Raw genomic sequence first — 20576 nt, 5'->3', positions numbered from 1 at the left:
TTTATGATTTTCATGGAGTGGGTCATGATTAAATATTAACACAACTCGTTTTGAATGGACAACAAATGAACAACTTAGAAATGGACAACAAAGAAGTTAGATTGGCACTCCTCTATTACGTGGATAATGAGCCTTCAAATAGAATCCTTTTCTCTTATACTTTTATTGTTGGGGTTCATACTTAGGCTGGCCAACCCTTTGCCTCTATCCTCATTATCCAACCATTTTTACCCTTGTTGAATTAAAATAAATAAATGCTTTTATATTTTAAAAATAAGAAATACATTAATCTTTTATAAATAAATGATAATGTTACTCTTAACAAAGAGAATTAGTAAGAAAAGATAATGTTTGTCTAATAAAATAGTAAGATTTTTATTATTGTATCACGTGTCTCATTCGTGCATGTCATACAATCTAATAAGAAGAGGAATAGAGAGATGATTTGATATAACATCTTGCATGAAGTAAACTAGGTAGTTAACTATTTGGTCCAACATAATTATCATTAGACAATGAATTAATAATCTTCGAGAAGGCTTCTCCATTCCTTCACTTAAACATGTTAATTGACATAACATATGATAGTTTTTTTCTTTTTTGTAGTTTTTAGTTTGACTTCTTAACCCTTTGTAGTAAAAAAGAAGAGCAAATTACAATAATATCTTTAAACTTTTATCAAATTACACATAAGTTTAGCCTCTTTATTTTTATACACTAATCAACCTTTAAGTTTGAAAAAATCATACTACCTAACATCTCTTTATATATTTAAAAATATTACACTGACACCCCTTCAAATCTTACACTAATACTTCCTACAAAGAAGACAAAAGTAGTGATTAAAAAACATAAGATACTTGTGAAATTATATGAAACCATATGGAGTATTATTGTAATTTGCTCAAATAATAATTATGATAGCTTTTGTTGATATATTTTTTCTCTTCATACTGTTTTTATTAGCTATTAGCACTTTCAAAATGTACTTAATGATTTGTCATATTTCATTAAGTAATTCATTAAATAATTAAGTATATTTTAGGATGATTAATTAATTAATTTTTTAACTTGAACTATTTAGCCAATTAATTTGATTAAGTGCCATTTTGGTTTGGTTTATTTTGAGAAAAAATTGCTATTTTTTAGGGGGCCTTTTGAAAATAAGAAATGATCTCATTATTTGTAACATATTAAATATATTTGACTACAATTTTTAGAAAAATATTAAGATGTAATTTAATATTCTAAATCAATTAGAATAAAAAATAGTAATTCTAAAAATATTTTACTGACAAATTTTTTAAAATAAAAATAGTTATTTTATCTTTAGTTTTTCTAAAATTATCTTCTGTCAAGTATTTAACTATTTTTTATGTTATGATTATGAATGTCCAATTTAAGTTTGTTTTATATTATTATAATTATAGTTCAGAGTTTATTTTTTATTTATATTAGAAACATATAATCTTACAACATAATTTACTATCTCCAAGTTATGAATTTTATATTTCCTTACGATTCGAAATAAAATTTCGATTTTAACAACTTGGAACAACAAGAGTTTAATGGAATGAAAAATGCTAAAATATACTCTCTAACACATTCTTTAAAATACATTCATTTTTATTGATTAAAATTACAAATCTATCCCTCGTTCAAATCCTCCTAATGAGATAGTTACTGTTTGGATGTTTGTGTACTAGTCGTATACAGTGATTTTTTTTTTTGTATCTAGCCAGCTGGGCTATACTCAGAATTAATTTCAAGTCAGGAAGAAATTTTATATTTGGTTAAGTTTAAATAACTTTGAATAATTTTTAGTCTGAACTAAATTTTATAATAAAAATATTTAAATATAAATTTTATTACTTTAAAATTCATTTTAACCACAATTTATTTTACAAAAGTCAATTCCATTAAAATCAATTTTCTCAGCTCTCGTCTAAATTCATTTCTTCACCAACTCTGTTAAATTAAATCAAATCCACTTCAACTTGCAACACTATTCTCTCTGTCGTTTATGCCTCGGTGCCCCGCGTTTCACGTTCAGCGTATTCCTAACGTTGGGGACTGTAGCTAGGGTTTTAGGGTTCCTTCTCAAATTTGACGCAACTACTGCGTTTTCGCGCCGTTGATTTCACTGTTAATGCTTTGTTTGTCCTCTCCTCGAACTCGTTGTGGTTTCTAGACGTGTTTTGCATGAACCGGTTCTTGTTTTGGTGCTAGGAAGTGGAAATTATTTGCTAAGAGTCTTGTGTGATCGATGTGCTGTAACTTTCTCTCTTTTAATTTTAGTTTAGGGTTGAATTGAACTATGTAAGTGTTCTAAAATGTTTTAAATAATGGTTCACGACCGTCATTTTGATCCTCATATGTTGTGATGAAACCGTAAACACGACAGTAATTTAAAACCTACTGAGATTGGATGTATAGTAGGATATTGATTTTTCTAGCAATACAATTTAACACTAAATTTTCATGGTACATTGTTTCATTAGGGTCCACTGTATGCATAAACCTTACGAAGTTAACATGAATTACGTAGAATTTGGGAAACTATGTTGTAAAAGCTTGGGAGTGCAGCAGGGTAGCTCTGTTTTGTTGCTAGGGTTTGTGTTTTTCTTTTGTTATTGAGGAATTATTGTTTGCTATCAGTGGATAATTGGTGTTTGTGTAATGGTATTTTGTTGCTTCAGATCTGTTGTTCAGAGGGTTTAAGTTTTGATAATTAAGCAGGTGTGGAGCGATGGCAAAGAAGAAGAATCCGCTGGTGTTTATGGATGTGTCCATAGATGGTGATCCTGTTGAAAGGATGGTTTTTGAGGTACTTTTTTTTATCTTTATGAATTGTCGGTTTTAATGATGTATGAAGTAATGTTTGCAGTATTTGATCTCATCTAATTCTTGGTCGTTTTTCCCTCTCAGCTTTTCTATGATATTGCTCCAAAGACTGCAGAAAATTTCCGTGCACTATGTACAGGTAATAAATTAAAGTTGCAGGAAAAATTCTTTCAATGTTGACATTTGTTTATTGGGCCCTTCCTTTTTCCCTGTAACACTTAAATATATCATCACTACTGCTTATCTGTCACTAGCTGAACAAGTTCTTGGATATGTTTATGCATTTTGCTTCCATGGATTGTGCATGGGAAATTGAAACTTTGTAACTTGTCTTTCTAATCAATCAATAACTGATTCCCCTCCATTTTTTTTTCTGAAATATGTTGTTATGTGTTCAGGAGAAAAGGGTGTTGGTCCAAATACCAGAAAATCACTACACTACAAGGGTTCTTTCTTTCATCGAATAAAAGGCTCCTTTGCCCAGGTATGCTGTTTTTATTTTTTCTTGCATGTAGATCATATTTCAGTAGTTCTCTATGTCCTCACATTCTTGTGGTTAAAAATGGCTTAGTAGTGGCCTCTCTTTTAGTCAGTTACCATTGTTTATTCTGTAGGATACAGGGCTGATGGTCACGACTGCCTTTCTTGTGATATAGTTTTAAGGTTGTACTTACTAAATTATATGTTATTCATCCTCCTAATTGTAATAAGCCTTGGGATGACCAAACACAATTTGCATGAATTGTTATCATGTGATTGTGTGTTAATGGTTGGTTTTCTTTTTGCAAGGTGGGGATTTTGTTAATCGAAATGGTACGATTATGTTGATACTTGCCTTCTATTATGAATTATTTCTCTAGTTTTTGAAATTGCACTTAATACAGTATGCGTAGTCACTTTCTTTATGTTTTATCATTTGATCATTCAGTTGTCCAAGTTGCAAGCCTTGTTCCATTTTCATGATTCCTATGACAATGGTAATTTCTTTTCTAAGTCAATTAGGAAACTAACAAAGCTCTTTTGCTTGTATATAGATTGGCTTGCCATTGAGTGGGGAGTATGGAAGCAATTTGATTTTCTTATTTTGGTTAATTTTTGGATATTGCCATGATGTGGCTTGTGGTAATTTTGAAATTATAGTCATCATATGGTTCTATCTGTTGCCAACTTCTTCATTTGTTCTCTTCCTTTTCTTAAGTGTGTATTTGTTAAAATTATGCTATGCAATGGTTGTTAGTTGTTACTTTTTTCTTTCTTTTATCAAATGATCACATGTAGCCTTTTATTGTGCTTTAGTTATGTGGCTGAATAGTAGGCTGGCTTGTCTTCAAACCTCATTGACAGTAATCTTTTATTCTTTGTATGGCATCCAAAACACAGCACATATTGTATACTACATTATTCTACACTCCAACATCACATTTTCCTGTGTGTTTTGCAGGGACTGGAGGAGAAAGCATATATGGTTCCAAGTTCCCAGGTAAAAATGCTAAGTTGTGGTCTTGAGCTCATGATCTGCAGCATGGATTTGGAATTATGTTGAGTAATTTATTTAGTTCTTATAAATTGTACTTGTGATTTATTTCAGATGAGTCACCTAGGCTAAAGCATGATGGTCCAGGCCTTCTATCAATGGCAGTTGCTGATCGTGACATGCTTGGTTCTCATTTTACCCTCACTTTTAAAGCTGACCCCCATCTTGATAGGTTTGCTTTTCTGACTCTTTTCCAATGGCATTTAGCACTTATGTCCCATTTGGATGATTTTATTTGCAGCTTATTTGATCTTATCTACTACAATAAGTAATTGTGAAGTATTTTAGTACTGTTTGGATGAAATGTTAAAACAGCCCTTGAAACCCATATAATCTGTTTTGGCCTTATTTTAGGCCGTATTTTATAAGCTAAAAATTAAACCTAATGAACACAGACCTCTGTAAAAGTTAAAATCAGTTTAAGCGGTAGCTATTCTTATAATAATTCATTAATTTGATTGCTGTCATTGCATTGTCAAAATTCTATTTTTGCTTTGTTTCTCCACACATATATTCAAATGCCATTTGGCTTAATTTAGAATGCATTTGAGTCAACGGAGCTTATGTTTCAATATTTCCTCAAATAAAGTACATGTTTATACTGTTTATCTGAATGGGGTCTTCCTCTCTTATTATTCAGTGGGAGTTTCCTTGTTTTTAGTCATTTTTTTTCTGACTGGAACTAAATGCTCAACCTGCTTATCTTGTTCCGTGAGCTAATTTTGCAGGAAACATGTAGTCTTTGGCAAGCTTGTGCAAGGGCATGATGTATTGAAGAAAATTGAAGAAGTGGGTGATGAAGAAGGACTTCCAAGTGTAACTGTTAAAATAATTAATTGTGGTGAACATAATGAGGGTGAGAATTCCTCAGCCCTTTATGGAGAATACTAAGTTCTACCCTTAATATGAAATATGATTATATGAATAATTAGGAGTGTAAGCAGGTGCGGGTCACCTGCGAACCTGAATTGATCCAAACCAACCCAAATAGTTTGGGTTGGGTAATTTTTTTGTTTGGGTCAAACCCAAACTGGACCAATCAAACCTGTTGAGTTTTGGGTTGGGTCACGGGTTTTAATACTTGAAAATGCTGACTCGCTGACTTGGCCCATTGACCCATTAATTTGTATTAAATTATTATTATTATTATTAATATATGTAATATATAATATATATTTTTAAATTTTAAGAAATCAAATACTATTGACTATTGATTACATAGACTTATTGACCTGAATTGCGTAAGCATTAACACATCCTTAACCTTCAGGATCAAAGCGACAAGGGTTTTATTGATTGAAGCCATTTCATATGGACTTCTAAAAATATTTCAAATCTATTTACAAAGAGTAAGCCTCATGATGTCCCATTGGTTTTGGTAGAAAAAAAGTGTTTGAAACCCATCTTCACTATGCTTATTGAAACTCCTTATCTCGAATATGGTATGCTTAATTTTCATCCCTCATGGATAGATAGATAGATAGATAGATAGGAGTTGGTGAAGTGGAGTGGGATATGACACCATCACAAAATTTTCTTTTTAAAAAAAATCTTGTGTCTGATTCATTTAATAAAAGTTTTAGCTTATAAAAAATAGTTTAAAAAAAATGACCCGTTGACCCAATCTAATCCAAACCATTTACAAACAGGTTGGTTTGGCTTGGGTTTCATTTTTTTTCTTAGAAAACAAACCCAATCCAATCCGTTCAAATTTGATTGGGTTGGGTCATGCGTTTGACCAAACCCATCCCAAACCGACACCCCCATGAATAATTAAATCCATGATCATCTGTTGAAAATTTCATGTCCAACTTTTTAATGCCAAAGCTTAACACAATGTATTGCTTATTTGATGTCAATGTTCTACTTCCCAGCTGGTTTTTGTCATTTTCAAAAATATTTGAGTTGTTGATTTGAATCTTTACATTTGTAGATGGAAAGAAGATAAATAAATCAAAAAAGGTAAGAGATGGATCTTCCAAAACCAATAGTCATGAAGTGCCGCATAAGGGAAAGCACAAAAAATCTAGAGCAGACAGAAGGAGAAAATACTACTCATCAGAATCTGATAGTTCCTCAGATTTAGACATGGAATCTTCAGAAAGTAATAGTGATTCTGACTCAGATGTATCTTCATCATCTTACACAAGTTCCTCCAGCGATGACAGGCGGAGAAAGAGAAAAAGGTCTAGGAAAAATAAACTTAGACGTGGAAAAAGAAGAGACAAACACAGAGACAAGAGACAAAGGAAACAAGACAAAAGATCAAAGCTTAGATCAAGAAGGTATTGATTCTGATTAAATATTTGGTTATGATTAATGGATTCCACATTCCAGTTATAGTTGCTTGCCTCTGAAGAACTTATAATAGCTGTGTAGATCTTGTGGTTTCATGAGTAGTTGTTTATTCTATTCTATTAGCATATTGTGTGGTGTCGTTTTGATTTATGAGTGTCATAGATGTTGTCTTACTATATGAAGCTGCATTCATTGCTCTTGACATAAACATAATATGCATTGAAGGGGTTATAATTTTTTTTAATGTAACAAGTCATACTCCTATATGATTTCAACAGTTGGTTGCCACTGAGATTGTGTTTGGTTTTTAGGGAATTGGCCAGTCATACCAATTCAGATAGTGGAAGTAGGAGTGACAACAACTCTGATGGCAAAAGTGGTGCTGCTCAAGCGAAAGATAAGAAGCATAAAGGTCATTCTCAGAGACATGGTAATTTTTTAAGTCATTCATTTTTTAGTTTATTGTGTTTATGTAATGTAGTTTATCTAGTAAATTATTTTCTTTTACCTTGTCTCTGATGAAGCAAAATCCTGAAATATAAGCTAGAATTTTGCAAAATACTGAACTGTTGTGGGCCTACTGGCCTGGCCTAGTTTATGGCTGCATTGTATAATAATTTGTTGCCTGAAGATAAAGACAATCTGCGTTCAGGTATCTACTTAGAGGGGAGGGGGGCTGATTTGATTTGCCTAACCTTGTACTGTTACCTTGTTGATACCGTATTTATGAATACTTATTTTTTCCCTTCCATCAATTGATCAGTAATTGTAAGCTTGGAAAGAAATATGAAGTTTTCCTTTGGATTGGCAATGAAAAATAATTGCTTTTGTAGTAAAATTGTTTTTGCTGGTACTTTTTTTTTCCTTGTCAAGTCACTTAAATGAAGCATCTACAAACTTGATGCTTGTGTAAAAGGACTATGCTATTTCGTAAATTTTTTTTTATTTAATTGTTTTGATAGTGACTAATGTCATGTCTTTCCTTTTTCTTATTTTGTTGCAGCTGAAGGTCAACCTTCCGTAGTTGCGGAGAAAGAGTTACATCACATGCACCTTGAAAAGAGGGAGAAACCGAATATGCTAGAGGAGGAAGAATTCCCAAAGGAAAATGGAGAGTGGCATAGCAACAGCACTGGGGCTAACCATAGATCTGACAGAAGGGAAGGGAGGCAGCCTGATGTGATGGATGATCAACTAGGCAAATCTAGGTCTACTTTCCATTCTTGTCACACCTCATTTATTTCTTATGCTTACCATTTCTTCAAGATCAGGCATTTTATGAAAAGTTGATGAGCAGGAATCAAAGCAGGAGCCCCAAGCGAACCATGAGTATGAGTATTAGTCCAAGGAGTGACAGAAAAAGCCCAAGCATTGATCCAAAAAGGAGGTTGAGCAGAAGTCCAGGTGGTAGTAGAAGCCCTCATGCTCCATTATGGAGGAGTTTGAGCAGGAGTCCAAACAGAAGAAGCATTAAAAGAAGCCCAGTGAGAGGTAGGAAGGGAAGAAGTGTTAGTAGAAGCCCCGTGAGCACTCACAATCATGGAAGTATCAGTAGAAGCCCTGTGAGATCTCGTGATCATAGAAGTGGCAGTGCAAGCTCTGTAAAATCCCTTTCTCAGGGCCGTCGAAGGAGTTTACCCAGAGCACCTTCGCGAAGATCAATCAGCAGAAGTCCCGTGAAATCACATGGTCATAGAATTCTCAGTAGAAGCCCTGTGAGATCACGTGGTCATAGAAGTGTCAGTGCTAGCCCTGTAGGATCCCTTTCTCGTAGCCACCGAAGTTCACCCAGAGCACCATCACAAAGATCAATCAGCAGAAGCCCTGTGAGAACTCAGAATCATAGAAGTGTCAGTAGAAGTCCTGTGAGATCTTGTGATCATAGAATTGTCAGTGCAAGTCCTGTAAGATCCCTTTCTCGTAGCTGCCAGAGGAGTTCACCCAGAGAACCATCATGTAGATCAATAAGCAGAAGCCCTGTGAGAACTTGCAGTGATAAAAGTGTCAGTAGAAGTCCTATGGGATCTCATGGTAATAGAAATGGCAGTGCAAGCCCTGTAAGATCCCTTTATCTGAGTCATCGTAGGAGTTCACCAAGAGCACCATCAGGAAGATCAATTAGCAGAAGCCCTGTAAGAGTGTCAAGAAAGAGTATAAGCAGGAATCCAGTTAGATCATCTGCCAGAAGCTTGAGCAGAAGCTCTGGTAGAGTCCCTTTGAGAAGCATTAGCCGAAGTTCAGTTAGAGCACCAAGCAGAGTCAATCGCCGCAGTTATTCTAGGAGTCGTAGCCCTGTTTGTAGGGCAAGGACTCCTCGTGGTAGGAGCTTGTCTAGAAGTGTGTCACCTGATGTTTCTCCGAAACGTATCAGAAGGGGAAGAGGTTTCAATGAACGATACTCTTATGCTAGAAGGTATAGGACTCCCTCTCAGTCTCCCCCTATGAGATCATACCGCTATAGTGGCTATAGTGGACGAAGTGACCGTGACAGGTAAACTGACAAAGTTGCATAAAATTTCTAATTAGTCAACATCCTAAGGTGGTATTGAGAATGAGTTAAAATAAAATACATTTTACACTTTCTGCTTTCAGATATTCAAGTTACAGAAGGTACTCCCCTAGGCGTAACAGGAGCCCACTGCCATGCAGAAGAACTCCACCGAGGTTTTTCTTTTATTTATTTATTTATTTCAACATCCTATAACAGTATAACATTTGCATTTCTTAGTAAATCTTGTATTTGAGGCATGATTTATTTCTTATCGCAATTTGGTTTATTTGTTAGGACATTTTCTTTTTTGATGCCAAGTGTTTATCTTTCCCTATGACATTGATTAATAATGATAGCATAGTGCATATTAACATATGAGGTAGGGTGCATATGATTATGAGAAAAACTATATGTAGGTTCCGAAGTAGGAGGAGCAGGACACCCTTTATATCACGCAGCCCACGTTACTGAGCTCGACAATATAGCCGAAGTCGTAGCCTGGTCTGCAGTCGTTCACCTGTTGATACATATAGACCTCATGTGGAGAGGAGCAGGTCATCGTCCCAAAGCAGGAGTTCATCACGATCCCGGGCAGAATCACAGTCTCCACCAAAAGCGAGCAGAAGGTCCTCATCTGGAAGCCTAGATGGAAAGAAAGGCCCTGTATCTTATAAAGATGGTTCTCCTGACTCGAGCTAAAGGTGAAATACTATGGCATATCTAGTGAAAATCGTCACTCAATTTTGCTTGCTAGAATTTGCGAATATCATATACTTTATAAACCAAGGTTGTTATTTTCTTCTATTAAATTGAAATGGCTTGTTGAAATATAATAATAGTAAAACATATGCGTGTCACACTAGAGTGCAGTTTTAGTTACCCCCACCCCCTAGTTATTTCTTAGTAAATGCATTGGGGTTGACTTATGAAGTTTTGGCCTGCGGTTAGAGCTTAATTTAGGTGTGTAATTCTTGGTTAGTATTTCTATATATTGGACATTAGGTTACTTTGTTATCTATATATCTTTGTTTAATGGCACATATTATGTTTAGACTAGTTTCATATGATCAAGATATCATATCAAAATTCTATATCTTTGTTATCTATATATTTGTTTAATGGCGCATATTATGTTTAGACTAGTTTCATGTGATCAAGATATCATATCAAAATTCTACCTAGAGCCTTCCTTTTAAATAAGTAAATTACTCTAGACAAAACTTGCCCCTAATGCTGTTTTGCACTTAAACATCCTTAATTATACAGCCACATGTAAACTGGGTCACATGAGCGGTTATCAGAGATTTAATAACTGTTTTTGGTCATCCCTATTAGGCTAATAATGAAATGAATTGTGGATATTTATTTGGATATTAAACCATTTATGGCTGTTGAATTATATTATAGTCACACAGACAACTGGGAGAGCTCTAACTTCCTCCCCAACCTTACGCATGATTCTATGTTAGTGTTTTATTGTCACTGACTATCAAAACTAGCATAATGTGACGCTGATTGTGAAGAACTATTTTTTGTATGCTTTCGAATGCCTTCTTTCGCCTAATACGCATGATTCTATGTTAGTGTTTTATTGTCACTGACTATCAAAACTAGCATAATGTGACGCTGATTATGAAGAACTATTTTTTGTATGCTTTCGAATGCCTTCTTTCGCCTAATAGTCCCGGCCGCGACAGTGAAAATTAGAATTGTCAAACCTGCTACAATATAGATTGTCTAAAAAATGTTTTACTATTATTATAATGTGCAATGAATATGATAAATGTTTGATTTACATAATTACTTTTTTTTAACATTTTTTAGTATATTTGAGTTATAATATAATTCAAATTTGTAAAAAATAAATATTACATTTTGGATCAATTAAAAATTATAGTGAATTTATGACATAATTTAGTGATACAAGATTGCTTTTAATTGTTAATAATTTCAGAAAAAGTTATTAAAATTTAATCTAGAAATAAAGATAAAAAAGTATATTAAAAGAGATAAATTGTTTAATCAAAATTATATATATATATATATATATATATATATATATATATATATATATATATATATATATATATATATATATATATATATATATATATATATATATATATATATATATATATATATATATATATATATATATATATATATATATATATATATATATATATATATATATATATATATATATATATATATATATATATATATATATATATGAAGATTAAAAAAAGTGTGACTTGAGATGCTTGAGAGAAAATCTTTGGGAGTTATTAACTTGAATTAAATTTGAAATTAAAATTTAAAAAAACTCTGATGTAAGAAAAATTCTTAAAAATATTCCCATTCAAAGTAGTTTTTATAGACATTCTCATTTTATACGAAGACTTTATAAGAGTAGATATTATATTAGTGGAAATTTTTAATAAAGATTATCTCTAATTATTAAATATATAAAATATAAGCATCTTTATTTTTAAGGATCTAAAGATATTTAAATCTATATTTTTATTATTAATATTTTTGTGTTTTATAATCTTACATTCTACAAAAATAAAATAAAATAAAATCAACTCCAAAAGTCATAATTTGAGATAATATATTTAGACAACTTTTTAATATAAAATTTTGAATAGTGGTAAAAGAATGAAATATTATTATATTTATTTTATTTTATCATCCACTTTAACTTTTATCTAGTAGAACAATATTTTCTTAAAAAAAAATATTTTTATAACATTTGAAAATAAAATAATTGAACATATTTTTAATACACAACTTTAAATATGTTAAAAAATATATCAAAATGAATAAATTCTCTATATTTCTGTAGGTTCATTATTTCGGAATTTTTTTTAAAGAAAATTATAAAAAGATTTAAATATAAAATATTAAAAGTCAAATTATAGAATAATTTATTTAAACTATTTTAAAAATTGAAGAAAAATTCTGTATTTTTATATAATTTTAATTTTTACTACTCAAGTTAAATTGATTTTTGTTATGTTTGAAAGTAATTTAAGGATTGTTTATTTGAAATTTTTGTTTTTCTTTTTTTGTATTTGAACTAACAAATGCTATTATTAAATTTAATATATTTTTAAAATATACTATAAAATCTAATTAATCAATTTTCTTTATATATTATGATTTTATTATTTCAGAACAATTTAAAAATTTAGTAATGAAATTAAACAAGAAATGCAAACTAAAAAAAGAAAGGGAAAGAAGATCCATGTGTAATGCTTGCATACTAGATTTATTATAGGGAGTAGATCTCTACTCCCTTGTAAAGTTTGTGGACAAATGTGTTAATAATGTAACCAAAATGTGTAAGGGATGTGTTAGTCTAAATAGTGGCCTACAAATATTGAGACATTCTTTTTATACAATATAATTTACAGAAGACTTTGTTTGTTTATGCAAGAGGACTTTGCAGTATGACTTTTTCTTGTATATTTGTTCATTTCACGGGCAACTAGACGTGTCAATTTTTACCATAAAATATACTGCAAGGTCTTATTTTTACTAATAGATAATTATTTATTGTTTTAACCTTTTCAAAAATCTTAAAATATCATAAGTTCATTAACAATATCTCGAGATTCTTAATATAAGTCATCATTTAAAAGAAAGATTCAAAAACACAATTTTGTTCCCTTTATTTTACTCAATCTTTAATTTTAGTTCCTTCAACTTAAAATAGACATTAGGTTCATCTGTTTTAAAAAATATGCAACTTTAGTTTCCTATTTCAAAATAAAGACATTTAGTTTTTTTATTTTATAAAATTTATAATTTTAGTCAAATTCTCAATTTTTCCTATGTTTTATTTCTCTTATTTTGATCTAGTTGAATCTTAAACTTAACATATTCATTTAAGGTATCATTAAAAAATATTTTAATTAATCATAATGTAAGAAGTAAAAGAAATAAAATGTATATAATATGGAAGATTGGACAAAAATTGAATTTTTTTAAATATAAGAATCAAAATTGTGAATTTTCTAAAATAGAATGGTCAAATGTCTCTATTTGAAATATGAGGACTAAAATTACGGATTTTTTTAAAAATAGATGAACCAAATGTTTCTATTTTTAAATAAAATAACCAAAATTGCATATTGAATAGAAAAGGAGAACTAAAATTGCATTCAAGTCTAAAAGAAATTGATGGTTTTTTTTTAAAAGGTACTTTATGATTCCTATGAAGCATTTTTAATTATTATTTGTGCTTATTAAATACTTTAAGTATCTATGCTTTGTTGACAAAAAAAAGTGTGTTTTTTTATTGATAGTGGTGCATGATGCTCTCAAACTTTAATGTAAAAGATCACCCATAACAAGCTAATAGTAATAATTATTAATAAGGGTAAAATCGGTACATTAGTAATATATTTTAAAAAAATCAATGAAATTAAGTAAGTTACCTACTTTTATTGGAGTGTAATTTTGTTACAAGTATCTTATATTAAAGATCAAAGGGAGTACTAATTTTCTTATTCTCACTTGAAAGAAAGTTTTCTCACTAAATATATTTCCTATATATAGGACACATCTAATGAGAAAACCATTTTTATTTTTTTGAACATAAAAAAATCTGAATCATATACAGATGATGATCAAGATATAAGATCACATGAATACTTAAATGAGTCACATAACTTTAAGAGAAATCCATGATTTATGTGTTTTAATCACAACTATTCATAATAAGATCCAATTAATAGTATTTATTCCTCTCATTCTTACATAATAAAAGTTTTCTCATTAGATACATTTCGTGTACAAGAGACATATTCAGTGAGAAAAACATTGGTAAAAAAGGAACTATATACTCAATTGTGAATAATGTAAAATCATTCATTTCCTTTTCAAACAAAGAAAAAGGAATAGTAGAAAATTGGGAAACAAATATCTCATGATATCCTAAATATAAGTAGGCCATAATATCCTAAGGATATACCACACATATCTTAACACTCCCCCTCATTTATCATTCCTAACTTGCCAATAAGATCCTAAAATCTAGCACTAGGAAGCATCTTAGTTGGGGTCACCCTTAACCCACCTTGGTTATGATCTTTTTGGAGTAGCTTGAATTGTAGCCTCAAGGGTGGGGGTTTATTTAGTGTTGTGAAAATCAGCCTGGTGGATTGGATTGATGGGTCTGTGGTCGACCTAGTGGGCCACTAATTGGTTCGGTTTAATTCAATATATATTAAAAAAATTATTATATATATGTATATATATTTATATTCATTAATAATGTTGATAAACCACTTTCTGGGTGGTATTTTGTGTCATTTTCCATGCATTTTCTTGATAGAACTCACGTTTGGATACTATTTTTGTATTGCAAAAGTACAATCGCTCGATTGAATGAAAGAGTTTGAAATTGCACAAATTTATGAAGATTTGAAGACTATACACTTCATAACGGCCACAGTCCATTCACCACAACCATGATAATCAACACGACCATGATCAGATGATAACAACCCTCCCAGAACAACATCAAGGATCCGATCACGACAGTGGTCAACTCAAGAGGGTTGTGGTCAACCAAGAGGGTCATGATTCATAACAGCCCAAAGCTTCAATGCCATCTCAATAATGGTCATGGTGGATTCACCATAGCCGTAGTGCATCTTTTCGTGAGATATCTTTAAGAAACTATATACAGGTTTCTAGACTTTGTAAAAAATAGACATTTAAGTTTTATTCTTGTCTTTTACGAATTTTGAGAGAACCTTGAGGACTTTTGAGAGCTGAAGAGCGTGACAACACCATTAGGACGGATCATGATCATCATTCCTGACTATTGGTATGAATATGTTTACTCTTTATAGGATTACTAGTTTTTCTCTTATCATGAGTGTCTAGTTCCCCTGGTTCGAGGGTTTTGACGTAAATGTCTATATGTACTCGTCTCCTTGTTCTTAATAGAATTCCTCATTGTTTTTATGTTAATTAATTTTCTTCCTTATTTTAATGTTTATTTGGAACTGACCATTCTAATACTCAATTGATTACACACCAGTGATTATCTGCATGTAATTGATATATCTAAGTATAAAATGTTTCATATCAAATTGTATGATCAAAATGTTTAGGTAATCTTCGATATATTAGTTATCTTTAATTAATAATCCTCAAAATTGATTTTATCCTTTGACTTGAATTGATAGATCCATGATCATTAAGTTATTGATTTCAGGTAAAGAGCATCTTCTGACCTTGATCATAGGCTTTAGATGATTTTGGAAATCGATAATTAACAAGGAAAGGAATTTTATTAGGACTAGGATTGTGAGAAAATTGATACGAGAGTCATAACCCTTAGTCATTCTTACCATTACTTAAACCTCTCTTTATATTCATTAAATAGATTTCTTATAAAAACCAAAACAAAACAAAAAATATATTTAAAGCCTCTTTTTAATTATCTCTACGGTTAGTTTAATAAACTTAACTAATTGGAAATACAACTGGTCCTTTGGGTCTGATATCCGGACTTTCACGTCTAGTATTACTATTGCATAAGGTACACTTGCCCTTATGCGAGCCTAACATATTTTAAGCATCAAATTTCTGACACCGTTGTCGGGGACTAGTTGCGGAATTCTCGACTAGTTTAATTTTGTTAAACCAAATAGTTTTGTTTATAAATTTTTTATTCTTTATTTATTTTGTTCTATTTATTCTTTTATTTCCCATTACATTTGATCTTCTCCTATATTTTGTAGTGCATGCAATCCAGGTCCTAAAATCCATCACTACAGTACGAACCTGATATTGACAAGCTAATCTAAAAACTTTGTGCATATATCTGTGAAGACAAAGAAATAGCAATGAAAACTAATTAGTCTTAGACCTTTATAGATTACCTTACTCTTACCTTGAGGAAAACCAAACCCATCTTACTGCCTCAGCTACCGGAAGGAGTCATTTTTTACTTCAAGCTTGTGTTCCTACAAATGCTGAAGAACAACCCATTTAGTGGTGCTGCTCATGAAGATCCTATACAGCACCTGAGTGGGACTGGTTGTACTCACTACCTGAGAACAACATTACTACATGGAACCAGTGCATAAGTGCCTTCTTAAGGATATATTTTTCTCTCATGAAGATGGATCAGTACATCAAGGACATTGGAAACTTCGTGCAGAAGGAACAAGAGACTTTACTTGAAGCCTTGGAAAGGCTGCAAGAGATAATTAGAAGTTTCTCACATCATGGCTTTTCACCTCAAAGGCTAGTTCACATTTTCTATGGTGGAGTGTCCTCACACAATTGGACAAGTTTGGATGCTACTTGTGAGGGTAATCTCATTTTAAAACCCCTTACTAATGACCTCAAGTGTAGAAGCAAAGACTTTGACTTTGATGTTTTGATGATGCCATATGATTGTGATGTTTTGATACCTTATGAAAATGCGCTTCTCAAGTTTAATTCAAGACAAAAATCCAAGAATACAAGATACAACATCAAGAAGATCTCTAGTGATTTAGGAAGGGAATTACAAATTGAAATAGCAAAAGGTTTGGCCAAGAAATTTAAGCTAAAATGTCTTTTTCAAGAGATTTACTCTCTGGTAATCGATTACCAGAGGATGTAATCGATTACCAATGGCCAAAATAATTTACAACAGCCATTACAAGTTGGAATTTAAATTTTATATTGTGTAATCGATTACACATAACATAAATGTTAATCGATTACCAGAAGATACTGAACGTTTTAATTCAAATTTTAAAGCCTATAATCGATTACACAAGTCTTGTAATCGATTACCAGAGGAGATTTTCAGAAAATTATTTCCAAGGGTCACATCTGTTCAACTAGTTTTTACATGGCCATCAAAGGTCTATTTATATGTGACTTGGAACACGAATTTGCTAAGAGTTTTTTAGAACAAAAAGGTCTTATCCTCTCAAAAAGCAAAATCATCTTATCCTCTTAAAAATTCCTTGGGCAATACACTTGAAATTCAATAAGGAATTATTTGAGTGCTCAATTGTTCAATCTATCTCTTTCAAGAGAGATTTCTTCTTCTTTTCATTCTATTTCTCAAAAGGGATTAAGAGACCGAGGGTCTCTTGTTGTAAAGAAATCTGAGCACAAAGGAAGGGTTGTCCTTGTGTGGTTCAAAACTTGTAAAGGGATTTTGCAAGATTGTGGAACTCTCAAGCAGGTTGCTTGGGGACTGGACGTAGGCACAAGGGTGTGGCTGAACCAGTATAAATCTAAGTTTGTATTTTTTCCCTTAAACTCCTTTATTTATTATTGCTTATTGCTTCTATTCAGTAATATTAATTTGCATAATTCTTTAGGAGTTCATTTTGAAAGGAATCTTGGGATTTGGGTTAAAATAAAAATAGAATTTTTAATCTTAAAATGTTTGTGATATCTTAATTCAACCCCCTTTCTTAAGATATCTGAGGCCACTTGTCTAACAAGTGGTATCAGAGCTTCATTCTTGTATAAAGTTTAGAAGCTTCAAGAATAATGGCCTCAACAAACTTCTTATTCCCAGAAGGAAATACAATAAATAGGCCTCCTATTTTTAATGGAGAGGGTTACCACTACTGGAAAACCCGAATGCAAATTTTCATTGAGGCAATAAACTTAAATATTTGGGAAGCCATAGAAGCTTATGTACCCACCATGGTGGCTGGAAATACAACAATAGAGAAACCTAGAGAAGAGTGGTCTGAAGAAGAAAGAAGATTAGTGCAGTACAATTTAAAGGCTAAAAAAATCATTACTTCTGCCTTAGGAATGGATGAATATTTTAGGGTTTCAAATTGTAAGAGTGCTAAGGATATGTGGGACACTCTACAAGTTACACATGAGGGAACAACTAATGTCAAAAGATCTAGGATAAATACTTTAACTCATGAGTATGAATTATTTAGGATGAAGACAAATGAAAGTATACAAGATATGCAGAAAAGATTCACACATATAGTTAATCATCTTGCATCATTAGGAAGAACTTTTCAAAATGAGGATCTCATAAATAAAGTGTTAAGATGTTTAAGTAGAGAGTGGCAACCAAAGGTAATAGCCATCACAGAATCTAGAGATTTGTCTATTATGTCTCTTGCTACTCTATTTGGAAAATTACAGGAACATGAGATGGAGTTGCAAAGAATAAATCAACATGAAGAAAATGATAAGAAGAAGAAGGGAGTTTCTCTTAAAGCCTCATCTTCAATCCAAGAGGAAAGTGACATAGAAGATTCAATTGACTTAGATGAAGATGAAGATCTTAGCCTCTTTGTCAAAAGATTCAACAAATTTATTAGAATGAGAGGAAATCAAAGATGACAAAACTTCAAACCTAAAAGAAGGACTAAAGAGTCATCTCAAATCCCAAAATGCTTTGAGTGCAATCAACCCGGACATCTGAGGGCTGATTGTCCAATCTTTAAGAGAAAGATAGAGAAGTCTGAAAAGAAGATTATTGGAGATAAGAAGGCAAAGAAGGTCTATATCACATGGGATGATAACGACTTAGAATCGTCTGATGATTCTGAAAAAGAAATGGTTAATCTATGTCTAATGGGCAAAAATTATGAAAGCGACGAAGAGGTAACATCTTCTAACAAATCTATTTCTTTTGATGAGTTACAAGATGCATTTGATGAATTACATAGTGAATCAATTCAACTAGCAAAACTTGTCTCTTCATCTAAGAAAACAATTTCAGATTTAGAGAAAGAAATTTCAAAATTAAACAAAGAAATAGATATTCTTAAAACTGAAGTTTCAATCTCTAAATCTAGTGATAAAGTTCATGTTTCTACTATGACTAATGAAAAAGTAAATTCATGTAAATGTTGTAGCAAATATGTAGAAGAAATTAAAAATTTGAAAAACTCACTTGCAAAATTTTCTATTGGCAAGAATAACCTAGATGTTATATTAGGAAATCAAAGATGTATTTTTGATAAAGCAAGAATTGGATACAAACCAGAAAAACAACAAAAGTTTTACAAAAATTTCTTTTCTTTCTCACAAAAATACAATTCTCCTTTCATTACATGGTTTTATTGTGGAAGAAAAGGGCATGGCACATCTACATGTTATTTTAAGAAAAATTGTAACAATATCAAAATGATATGGGTCCCAAAAGGATCTTTAGTCAACACTAACACACAAGGACCCAATAAAGTTTGGGTACCTAAGTCACAAACTTGATTATGTAGGTATCTTTGAAGAAGAAATGGTACATAGATAGCGGTTGTTCAAAGCATATGACGGGAGATTCATCAAATTTCACACATATCTCTCCCAAGTGGGCATGTTACTTATGGTGATAACAACAAAGGTAGAATTCTTGGAGTTGGAAAAATAGGTACGAATTTTTCAAACTCCATTGAAAATGTTCTACTTGTTGAAGGCCTTAAGCACAACTTGCTCAGTGTTAGTCAATTATGTGATAAGGGCTATCTAGTATCATTTGATTCTAAAAAATGTCTTATTGAACATAAAAATGATACAAATATAAAGCATATAGGGTATAGAGTTAACAATGTTTATATGATAGACTTAAGTCAAAAACTAGATAATAATAAATGTTTTCTTAGCAAAGATGATGATCCATGGCTATGGCATAAACGTATTGCTCACATAAACATGGAACACTTAAATAAATTGATTTCAAAAGATTTAGTTGTTGGTTTGCCAAAACTAAAATTTGAAAAAAATAGACTATGTGATGCATGTTAAAAAGGAAAACAAACTAGAGTTTCATTCAAATCCAAAAACATTGTTTCAACTACTCAACCTTTACAATTACTACACATGGATTTGTTTGGCCTTTCTAGAATCATGAGTCTTGGAGGAAGTTACTATGCCCTTGTTATAGTTGATGACTATTCTAGATACATTTGGACACTATTTATCACTCATAAGAATGATGCATTTCAAGCATTTAGGAAACTTGCAAAAGTTATTCAAAATAAGAAAAATCTCAAAATTATATCTATTAGGAGTGATCATGGGGGTGAGTTTGAAAATAAAGAATTTGATTTATTTTGTGAAAAGCATGGCATTAAACATAATTTTTCTGCACTTAGAACCCTTCAACAAAATGAAGTTGTTGAAAGGAAAAATAGGTCTTTGGATGAAATTGCTAGAACCTTATTGAATGATACTCCTCTTCCAAAATATTTTTGGGCTGAAAGCGTTAATACTGCATGCTATATCATGAATAGGGCTTTAATAAGACCTATTTTGAAGAAAACTCCATACGAACTGTTTAATGGTAGAAAACCCAACATTTCACACCTTCATGTTTTTGGTTGCAAATGCTTTGTATTAAACAATGGAAAAGAAAACTTAGGAAAGTTTGATGCTAAGTCAGATGAAGGAATTTTCCTT

General features: G+C 31.5%; 1 protein-coding gene across 1 annotated transcript; it reads left to right on the top strand.

The window, feature by feature from the left end:
• The first annotated feature begins 1965 nt into the window (after positions 1 to 1965).
• CYP54 (peptidyl-prolyl cis-trans isomerase CYP54) lies at positions 1966 to 10200 on the top strand. Its single transcript, XM_014766940.3, has 14 exons — positions 1966 to 2827; positions 2929 to 2983; positions 3243 to 3328; positions 3634 to 3657; positions 3773 to 3821; positions 4286 to 4324; positions 4433 to 4550; positions 5107 to 5234; positions 6312 to 6663; positions 6988 to 7106; positions 7680 to 7884; positions 7974 to 9167; positions 9269 to 9340; positions 9584 to 10200. The coding sequence occupies exons 1-14, from the start codon at positions 2750 to 2752 to the stop codon at positions 9636 to 9638; spliced, it is 2574 nt and encodes an 857-aa protein (XP_014622426.1). The 5' UTR covers positions 1966 to 2749; the 3' UTR covers positions 9639 to 10200.
• The last annotated feature ends 10376 nt before the right edge of the window (positions 10201 to 20576 follow it).

The sequence above is a fragment of the Glycine max genome, chromosome 14 (assembly GCF_000004515.6).
Source record: "Glycine max cultivar Williams 82 chromosome 14, Glycine_max_v4.0, whole genome shotgun sequence".
Lineage (NCBI taxonomy): Eukaryota > Viridiplantae > Streptophyta > Magnoliopsida > Fabales > Fabaceae > Glycine > Glycine max.
Note: the sequence above shows the minus strand (reverse complement) of the source record. Positions and strands in the feature narration are given on the sequence as shown.